Genomic DNA, 11,301 nt, shown 5'->3' with positions numbered 1-11,301 from the left:
CGCTGATGATGCACTAACAGTGTTAGCAATCTATCAAGGAGACTATGGCTGGGTCGCCACAAGTCCATCATGACTAGAAAGAACACCAATCCCTGCTGATGACGCACTAACAGTGTTAGCAATCTATCAAGGAGACTCTGGTTGGGTCGCCACAAGTCCATCGTGACTAGACAGAACTCCAATCCCCGCTGGTGACGCACTAACAGTGTTAACAATCTATCAAGGAGACTCTGGTTGGGTCGCCACAAGTCCATCATGACTAGACAGAACTCCATTCCCCTCTGATGATGCACTAACAGTGTCAGCAATCTAAGCAAGAGAGAATGTGTGATTTGCTCTTTACATTAGGAGAGCTAAAGTAGATGCAGAAAACCAGCTCACTAAAGCGTGTTAATATTTTTCCAGCCTGCCCTTTCCCTAAACTTTCCAATCTACATAACAGCATAAATTAGATCTTTACTATGACATCTACAGCAGCTAGATTGGGCAATGGTTAGACCACCAGGTCTAGAGTTAGGAAGACTCTTCCTGAGTTCAAATCTAGCCTCAGACACTTGCTAAGTTGTGTGACCCTGGGCAAGTCACTTCACCCTGTTTGCCTCAGTTTCTTCATCTGTAAAATGAACTGGAGAAGGAAATAGCAAACCACTCCAGTATCTTTGCCAAGAAAACCCCAAAAAGGGTCACAAAGAGTCACATACTATTGAAAAATGATGGGGCGGCCAGGTAGCTCAGTGAGTAAGAGCACCAGCTCCAGTGTCAGGATGACCTGGAGATCAAATCCTGGGCTCAGACACTTAGCACCCACCCAGAAACACCTGGCCGTGTAACCTTGAGCAAGATACCTAACCCCAATTGCTTAGGGGCGGCCAGGTGGCTCAGCAAGTAAGAGCGCCGGCTCCAGTGTTGGGATGATCTGGAGATTGAATCCTGGGCTCAGATACTCAGCACTACACCCAGAAATAACTGGCCGTGTAATCTTGAGCAAGTTACTTAACCCCAATTGCTTAAAAAAAAAAAAAAAGACTAAACAACAACAACAAATGAGGCCCACAGTAGCTATGTGGAAGCCTCACCTAACCCCAGAATGTAGTGAGGTGGCTGTGATGCTATTTCAGTTCAGTAATTCAAAAAAAGTATTGAACCAAGACACTGTGTTGGGATACAAACATAAATAAGGAATAGCGTTTGGCCTCATCAAGCATACAATCTAGTAGGTGACACGGTGGAGAGAGCTTGAGATTTGGATTCAGAAAGGCCTGAGTTTGAAATCTGCCTAAAACATTTAGTAGCTAGGAAGACCTCCATGTTGGATGGAGGCACTATGGAAAATGTATAGAAAAACATGACTAAGAGTTGTATAGGATGAGAAGACATGGGTGGGTAGTAATCTGTACCATTGGAGGTGATACCTACATTGATGATATCAGAGAGTCAAGGAAGATGTAATGATCCCTTCTCATTAAATTACCATGTTAGATAGTTACTAAAATGTTTTTAGCCAAAGACCAATTGTGATTCCAGTGGACCAGAGATGAAGCATCCTACTTACCTTCTGGCAGAGAGGGATGGAATCCTATTGCAGAATGAGACATACAAATTTTAGAAGTGGCCAATATGGGAACTTATTTCACTTAAATATGCATATTGGTTATGAGGATTTTTTTTTAGTTTTTCTTTTTTTTTCCTTTGAGGGATAGGAGTAGGGATCAGAAGGAGAGATGGAGATAGCATTGCAAAAAAAGAAGAGTCATCAAAACACATGTATGAAATGCATAGAAGAGAAAAGAAGGACAGATGAATCACACCAACAGAAAAGCTTTGAAAGTGAAATGTTGAATTTATTAAAACTTTAAAAGAATGGATGGCCAGGTAGCACAGCGAGTAAGAGCACCAGCTCCAGAGTTAGGATGACCTGGGATCGAATCAGGGCTCAGACACTTAGCACCCACCCAGAAACACCTGGCCCTGTAACCTTGAGCAAGTCACTTACCCGCAACTGCTTAGGGGTGGCCAGGTGGCACAGTGAGTAAGAGTACTGGCCCCAGAGTCGTGATGACCTGGGATCAAATCCGGGCTCAGATACTTAGCACCACACCTAGAAATAACTGGCCATGTAACCTTGAGCAAGTTACTTAACCACAACTGCTTAAAAAAAAAAACTTTAAAAGAAAAGCAAGCTATACATAAGAGATCCACAATTTCATGTACAATCTTATCTTTCTGTTTTATTACATATATATGGAAGTGCTTACCAGTCAATATTTGTTAAATTCAGAATTTTTTTAATGGAGAGGGAAGAAGCCCCACTGTAGTTCATGTGGCAAAATAATAAAAGAAAAAGTAAGAAATTTTTTGAAAGATAGAAAGCAAATGACCACTATGGTACACTTGTCTAAAATTTAGCAACTTTTATGAAATGAGTTATTGACATTTGAAGCCAGGTACTTACACTCACATCCTGGTTTGAAAAGGGGTGTGTGTGCAGAGGTAGTGGACTCAGAGTGCAAATTGAGACATATATTTTTTTGACATGTCCCATGTGCAAATTAATTGTGTTTGACTATACATACATAAGGATTTTGCTTTTGTGTTTTCAATCAAGGGAGGCCGAAGGAAAAAGAAAATAAATGCTTATTAATTTTAAAAGTATCAGAACTAGGACTCAAACCTAGGTCTTCCCTCTAATAACAATAGCCAGCACTTATATAATAGCCCTTTTAAGTTTGCAAGGCTATTTACAAATATCTCATTTTATCTTCACAACAGTCCTGGAGGCAGGGAGGGAGGGAGGTGCTGTGGTTGTCTCCATTTTACAGAAGAGAAAACTGAGGCAGACAGTTTAAGTGACTTGTCCATGGTCCCATAGCTAGTGTCTATGATCTCATTTGAACTCAAAACTTCCTGACTCCAAGCCAGGGACCTGCCTTCTTCTGGAGCTAATCCGATGTCTATTAGCCTGCTTCTTCTCTATTCCCTTAGTATGAGACATTAGAATATGTTATTATGTAATGCAGAAAGAATCACTGTTTTTGTTCCTTGCCAGTTGCAGATTCTTATCTCTCTCCCTGCCCCCCACCAGCTTCAGGGAACATCTGGGTAATAGCATCCAAAAACTTCTCTCTTGCTGCCTTTCATATGGGTATAGACAGATGCCAAATCAATTATATTCGAGGCGGCTAGATGGTGCACTAAATAGAGCACCAGCCCTGGACCTGAGTTCAAATCCTGCCTCAGACACTTAACACTTATTAGCTGTGTGACCTTGGGCAAGTCACTTAACCCTAATTGCCCTCCAAAAAAAAAAGCAAAAATAAAAACAAATCAATTATAATCCATTAAATACTGATTTGGTTATTATCTGTGTGACCTTTGTCATTTTGTAAATTTGCCTCCCCAAAAGGGTCATGGAAATGTGCAATATTTGAATAAAGAAAATGTATTGTACTACAAGGCTTGTTGGATCTCAGGTGGAAACTGACCTATATAGGTATACATAGGTATATGGTTTTTAAATGGGGCCACTTATAATTGGGCCAATAGTCCTTCAAGTAAAGTATTTTAATGACTAATTAGTTCTGTGAGTTGATTACTTATTCATGTTCCTAGTCTGCAGAATTACAGGGGAGATCTGAGACATAATTAAGCTTCATTAAGAGCTTTGAGATGATCTTATAAAATATACACTATGAAGACAAACTGTAATAAGAGACATTATTGTTTGTTTGATTTGCTTTCAGGATAGGATTCCATGGCTTTGCAACTTACATGACATTTTATTGAGGTAAGAGAACAGTTGACCAATGATATATGCCCACTGTAAAGCATCGGTATAAAAAAGACATTAAAAGATTAAGTAATCAGCAAAAACTAGACCTTGGCAAGTCACTTAACATCAATTGCCCTTTCTCCCTACTCCAAAAAGAAAAAATAATATATTAACTAATCAGTAACAAAATATCCCACCGATCAACCATTCTCAAACTTTTCCAACTCAGGACCCACTTACAGTTTTAAAAGCTATTTAAGATACCAGAGAACTTTTGCTTATGGGGGTTATATAAATAACATCTTTGTATTATTATGAAAATAGTTTTGACCTCATAGATTCACAGAAAGGGTCTCAGGTACCCCCAGGAGTCTTTAGACCATAATTTGAGAACCACTATTCACAATAACCCTGAGAAAGAGATGCTGGGTCATCCCACCTCTTCTTTCTGCTTCCAACTTTGAAAAAATTAAAGGTTACATTGCTTATTATCCTTTCTTAGAAAAAAAAAAAAGCCCAAGCATATAGTTTGCCTCTGAAACTGCTAGGTGGCAAAGTGTATAGAGCTCTGGGGTAAACACCATATATCATCTCATTTGATCTTCACAAAAACTCTATGAGGAAGGTGTTATTATGATCCTCATTTTCCAGAAGAAAAAACTGAGGCAGACAAAGTTTAAGTGACTTGCTCAGGGTCACACACCTATTAGGTGGCTAAGGCTAGATTTGAATGCAGGTCTTCCTTGACTCCAGACCCAGAATTCTGTGCCACCTTGCTGCCTGTATGACTATAAACCAATGACTCTGGTTTTATGAAGTACTTATAAGAATCAGCATCCTGTACATTAATACTTTTATTGTTCCCAATTAAATTAAATTTTTTAAATTAAATTTTAACATTTTAATTTAAAATAAAAAATAACTAAAAATTAAAATTTAATTTAAAAACCAATGTATTTGAAATAGATGTTTAGACATTATAGCATATAGAGAATACTTACTCATGTTAGGATTGGTAGGAGGGACTAAGAATGTTTAGCCTGGAATATGGAATATGGGGATACATTAGGAAAGCCTTTGAGTGTCTGAAGGAATATTATATGAAAGAGAAGTCAAATTTGTTCTTCATTGCCGTAGAGGACAGAACTATGAACAAATTAGTAGAAATTGGCAAGGGGGCAGCTAGGTGGTGCAGTGAAGAACACCAGCCTTGGAGTCAGGAAGACCTGAGTTCAAATCCAGCCTCAGACACTTGACACTTACTAACTGTGTGACCTTGGGAAAATCACTTAACCCCAATTGCCTGACTTCCAAACAAACAAAGGCCTGATAGCCAAATTTCCTAACAGTACTGTCCAGAAAGTGCCATGGACCACTTTGGGAGCTAACTGACCTTGAAAGCCCTTAAGGAAAGGCTAGATGACCACTTATTTACAGAAGGGGTTTTTGTTGAAATGTTGGTTAGAGTATGTAAAGAAGTACTTATTTTTATTAACATGAGTGGGATCTTATATATGCCTAATTACCATGCAGTATAACCATTTTGCTGATCTTCAAGTCTGTGCCAGGATCAACTTTCTTGTTAAGTTTTATTCAGTTACAGCACAGAACAGTCCATGCACAGGGTTTTGCCAATGGTCTTTAGGATCAGAGCTGAAATGTCACCAGTGATTTCAATGGTGTAGGGAACTTCCTCTACTAATTCAGCTTAAGTATCTTCTCTTCAATTTATATAATCTTGGAGAGTTGCCTCAAAGGTTATGGTTATATGATGTGCCCAGGCTTCCACAGTGCCGTGCTGCCTCTTCTTTATGCTTCCAACTTTGAAAAAAATTAAAAGGTATGCTGCTTATTACCCTCCCTTAAAAAAAAAATCCAAGTAGATAATAGTTTGCCTCTGAAACTGCTAGGTGGCAAATCAGATAGAGCTCTGGGCCTGGAGTCAGAAAGACAGCACAAATCAGATATTTCAGATACTTAAGAGCCATGTGGCCCTGGTAAATTACTTAGCCTGTCTGCCTCACTTTCCCCAACTGGAAAATGAGAATGAGCTAGAACAGAAGACAGCTGGGTCTTACCATTTGGCCTGCTAGTGCACCTTAACCAAGGTTTCCCTCCCTACCCCACCACTGCCACTAAATCCTCCTGACCCCTGGAGCTGCTTTCTAACCTAACCTTTTGGTCTCTGGGCATTGCACCCTTACATTTTCCAGGTCTTTCCATCCACCTGACAGCTGAACTTTGTTCTATATATCATGATGTCCCTGAAACGCAGGAAGTGCATTGCTTTTTCTGTTTGTAGCCCCTTACTTTAGCAGTGTTCGGCACATAATAAACAATAAAAGCTTTTCTAATTACATAACCCTGATTACCTCAAAAAAATAAAAAAAAAAAAGACTAGTTTAAAGGTTAAGTAACTAGGTAACTCACTCCTAACACTCAGGACTGGAAGTTACAGAGTAGGTACTAGTGTATGTCATCTATATTAGTCAGAAAAAGTTCCCCAAAGTGATGAAATCAGGTCCAAACAACAATTCAGAGATTAAGTCTCTTTTCTCAGTCCTCCTACCCACCTCTGACCATTTCCTTGTGCTTTCCATCATTACCACGAAACAGGATAAGGAAGAGAGAACAGAAGAGATTAAAATCAAGTAAACACTGCTGTTCATGAATGGTTTGGTTTGGTAGAGGGCAGTCACTGCAAAATCGATTAGGTTTTTGTATTACCAAGGAACTCCATGAACACAGACATTTGTTAAGAAGTTGTACATAAATGCAGGGGTATCAATTCCTTGGCATCTATCTGGATGTTATAGTGGGCAGAGCCCTAGACTTGGATTCAGGAAGACTTAAGTTCAAATGTGCTTCAAACACTTGCTGTGTGACCCTGGGCAAGTCACTATAGGGATAAAAACAGGGATGATAATAGCACCTTCCTTGTAGAGTTTTTGTGCAGATTAAATGAGATGATATATGCAGTGCTTTGCAACACTTAAAACTCTATACACAGGTTTGCTTTTATTCTAAATCATGTCTTTGGGTGCGGCGTCTATCCAGTGATAAGCAAATGAAATTAAGATATTCACGTTGCAGATCCTACCGGCATCCCCTGATGCCCCTTCCCACACGTCTTATTTTATTTTCTTTTATTTTTTAAATAGAAATGTGTCTTCAGGTCAAAGTGTGGTCCTTGCCTGTTCTGCTTTGAAGAAAATGTACAGAAACATCTTAATGGGAGGAGAAGGTGCTGCAACTCAGAAGTGCAATGAGCCAGGAGAGAAAGAAGGCGTCCCAAGGCTGAAGCTCCTTGTGGTCTATCTGCACGGGTCTTTTGAAGTGATCTCTGGGCGTCTGGCCAAAAGAAAAGGACACTTTATGCCGCCAGGGCTGCTCCAGTCCCAGTGTGACACTCTGGAACCCCCATCAGCACCAGAAAACTTTCTCTCACTTAATGTGGACAAAAGTGTCTCAGAAATTGTTCCTTTTATTGTGGACAATATAAAAACTAAATGGGAACTCTTTTGAAGCAATCATCAGATCTGAATTAGGATTAAATAATCACTGTCAAATCTCTATTAATACATTCCTTCTTATAAAATATCTAAATTTTCTCCCCAATGTCGATTCTACAGTATACCAAGAGTTGCTTATTATGCCTTTCAAAAAATATCAGAATTGTTTCCCAAAGTAATTTCCCTGACACCTGCTAATCAAATCTTCCCTTATAACAAAGAAGTGGCTGAAACCCAGCCAACAAAACTACGGTCACATCTGATAAAGCGTGCCACATTGCATGCCCGTAGCTTACCACCTCTCTACCAGAGAGGGGAGGTATTTTTCCTTTCTTCTTCTCTAGGACCAAAATGGGTTTTACTCAGTTTGGCGGTAGTTTAGTGCTGGTTTTAACGGGCATTATTGTCGTCATTGTGTATTTTGTTTTCTGGTTCTATTCTCTTTACTCTGTATCAGTCCACACAAGTCTTCGCATGTTTCTCCAAATTCTTCCTATTCATTGTTTCTTCTGGTGCAATATGCTTTTAAATTCTTTTTTTTTTCTTTTTGGAGGGCAATTGCCCAAGGTCACATAGCTAGTGTTAAGTGTCTGAGGCCGGATTTGAACTCAGGTCCTCCTGACTCCAGGGCTGGTGCTCTATTCACTGCACCACCTAGCTGCCCCTTTTAAATCCTTTTAACAGTTTGTTCATCCATTTTCCAATTGACGGGTAACAACTTCATTTAAAGTTTTCTTACTACCACGAAGAATATTACGGTGAATATTTTGCTGCATGTGGATCTTTATTGTCCCTGCAGTAAAAGCCCAATGGGCAGATGGCTGGGTCAAAGGGTAGGAAGAGCTGAGTGATTCTTCTTTAATAATCTTGGCACAATTTAAGGGATTTCCTGTGGTTTTAGAGCTGTCTTTGGATGCACTGGTGATGTGTATGCGGGGTCTGAAGGTAATTAAAATCAAAGTTTTAACTGCAATTTTGATTCCATCTATGAAGACAGCAAGTGATTAAAGAAAATTTCACTAAACATTGTGGAAAATACTACCTGAAATGGAAGTAAATGAGACAGATCACTGAGGAAAAGAATAGAGAGAAAGAAGGAAAGAACAGAATTTGGAGGATGCCCACTTTTAGGAAACCAAATAGAGCTACGAAAGCCAGAACACAAGAGTAATCAAACAAGATGCAGAACCAATAGAGAATCAGTATCTTGGGAGCCAAAGGAAAGAAGAATGAATGGATAAATAAAAGAATATGAAAGCATTTATTTAGAGTTCACTATGTGTCAAGCACCAGAAATACAAATACAAAAGCAACAACAGCCTGTCCCCCTAGCTTACATTCTGTTAAGTCATTTTTCAGTTGTGTCCAATTCTCTGTGACCCTACTTAGAGTTTTCTTGGCAAAGATACTGGAGGGGTTTCCCATTTCCTTTTCTGGTGCATTTTACAGGTGAGGAAACTGAGACTTGCCCACGGTCACACAGCTAGTGAGTATCTGAGGCCAGATTTGAATTCAGGAAGAAGAGTTTTTCTGACTGCAGGCCTGGCACACTATGCTGCATAGATGCCCCAAGCTTCCGTTCTCAAAGGAGGTAATTACATACAATGGGGAATGATGGTGAAAGAGGCCATAGGGTTACGACATCAACAGAGTTAAATATGTTAGAAAGGACAAAGAGGATGAAGACTGACAAAAAGCTATTAAATCTGTCGATCATGAGGAAGCAGTTTAGGCAAAACCTGGTAAGTGATCGACTTTCTGTAAATCGCTCAACTTTCGGAGAGGTGGTGTGACTCTGGATAAAGTGCTAGAATTAGAATCTGGAAGATCTAACTCGGAATCCCACTTTTCAGAGGCTTACTTAACAGCCCAGCCCAATGATTAAATGAAGCCTAAATTTGGTGTGGTCAAAAAAGTACCAATATGACAGGGATCACAGGCTCCTCTACATTTTTGATGAAGCTGATTTTTGATTCTCAGAAACAAAAAATCAGAAGGATACAGTGAGAAAAGGCAATAAACTTGGATTTGAGGATCTGGGTTCAAATCCCACTTCCTCCACTTACCTATTTGGTCTTGGACAAGTTACTTAATTCTTTTAGGTTTCAAGTTTCCTCATTTGTAAAATCTGGCGGTTGAACTAGCTGGTCTCTGAGGTCTCTTCCAACTCTAACTCACTGATACTAGGATAATCAGAATGACAAGGGAAAAAAATGTTTCTTTTAACTCAGGAAGGGTAAAACTCTCTAAGGAAAATGAAATTATGGCTGAATAATAAAATTCTCAAGGGCTGAAACAAACCGTTTAGTAAGTATTAATTACTTATTAATCAGTTACAGCTGATGCTTAATTTTGAGAGAGGAAAATAACATCCAAATCAACCAACCAACCACCACCATCTGACCAGAAATGATAATTTGGAACTTGTCATTTGCAAATCATACCCAGAAGATCATGTAGTACTAACAACCCACACCTCAGTACACCACAGGGTGACATGGTTACTGTTTTTCTGGGAAAAGAGAAAGAGAAAGAACATGGAGTATTAACTCAAGGCAAATACTTTTTCCAAAAGCAATTGTGTAATAACTTCAAATTGAGACGGTTAGATGGTGCAGTGGATAGGGCACTGGGTCTGGAGTCAGGAAGAACAGAATTGACCTCAGATACTTACTAGCTCTGTGACCCGGAGCAAATTACTTAACCTCAGTTTCTTCAACTGTAAAATGGGCATTAGTAACAACATCTACTTTGCAGGGTTGTTGTGAGAATCAAATGAGATATCTGTAAAGCACTCAGCAGGATATTTATTGCTTGCCTCCCAGCCAAAAATAAGAGGTAGCCATGAAGTCAAGGAAAAAAGAAAGGGTTAGGCATCAAGAAATCTGGGTTCCAGTCCCAGCTTTGCTTGTTTTTTTTTTTTTTTTTGGGGGGGGGAGGCAATTGGGATTAAGTGACTTGCCCAGGGTCACACAGCTTGTAAGTGTCCAAGGCTAGATTTGAACTCAGGTCCTCCTGGCTCTAGGACTGGTGCTCTATCTGTTGCACCACCTAACTGTTCCCCAGCTTTGTCTCTAACCAGCTTTGGTTATGTGTTTTTGGACAAGTCACTTCACCTAATATTTTTTATTTATAAAATGAAGAGTCTGGACTAGATTATCTCTAAGCCACTTTCACTACTACTATTCTGTGAGTTAGGTAGATAAACTAAGCTTTTCTTTTCTATACAGTTCCAAGATTTGAGGCATACTATCTCCGACGGCTCCCTGAAAGATGCAATGTGGTGTTGTCAAACCAGGGTCCTGAGTTACTGCTTAAAACTGGGGGTCTTTCTCTTTGGGTTAACAAAGCCATAAAGATAAGTCTTGCTAATACCCCGTAGCTATTCCTGGTCCTTTTGCAAGAGGACCCCCTACCTGCATCTGTATCTGGGCAATGTCTGCAGCCACACTTAAAAAGACTTGTTGACTTCTTTGTCAGGTACCTCAGCCACACTTAAAAAGACTTGTTGACTTCTTTGTCAGGTACCTCCTCCCTTCCCCCATGCCCAACCCCATCAGCAACAGCTCATTTTCAGCTCAAGTACAAAAATACAATGGCTTAGGTAAGCCAGTTATTCAGTCAGTAACCACTTATTACATGCCTACTATGTGCTAAACACTGGGAATGCAAAGAAAGCTCTCAAGGAGTTTACAATCTAAAGGAGGAGACAGTATGCAAATAAATATGTATGAATGAAAAGATGTGTATGAATATGTATGAATAAAGGGCAAGAGAGAGAGAGAGAGAGAGAGAGAGAGAGAAATAAAGAGGAAGGAAGAAAATCAATAAAACACTAGTATTAAGGAGGATCCAGAAAGGCTGCAATAATTCAGTGTCAATGAGAGACTAGAATTTACAGTTTACTGATGTGGAATCAGAATACATCCATCTCCCAAAGTCACAAAGCAAAATCATTATCACCATCACCATCATCAAACAACAAATAACCAACATCTCACAGGAGACAGGATGAAATCT

At 39.6% G+C, this 11,301-nt stretch overlaps 1 protein-coding gene across 8 annotated transcripts in view; it reads left to right on the top strand.

The window, feature by feature from the left end:
* Nucleotides 1–8,134, top strand: part of IDNK (IDNK gluconokinase) — a 15,011-nt gene extending 6,877 nt beyond the window's left edge. For all 8 annotated transcript variants that reach the window (XM_069105320.1, XM_069105336.1, XM_069105353.1 and 5 more), the window contains 2 exons: nucleotides 3,741–3,784; nucleotides 6,931–8,134. In XM_069105320.1, the coding sequence (XP_068961421.1) occupies nucleotides 3,741–3,784; nucleotides 6,931–7,294 (408 nt within the window). In that variant the 3' untranslated portion in view covers nucleotides 7,295–8,134. The remainder of the gene's footprint in view (nucleotides 1–3,740; nucleotides 3,785–6,930) is intronic.
* Nucleotides 8,135–11,301: the final 3,167 nt, after the last annotated feature.

Source organism: Petaurus breviceps, unplaced genomic scaffold (assembly GCF_028583685.1).
Source record: "Petaurus breviceps papuanus isolate PSGF00001 unplaced genomic scaffold, PetGlider_PUasm1.0 138, whole genome shotgun sequence".
NCBI lineage: Eukaryota > Metazoa > Chordata > Mammalia > Diprotodontia > Petauridae > Petaurus > Petaurus breviceps.
This window is presented reverse-complemented; position numbering and strand designations above follow the sequence as displayed.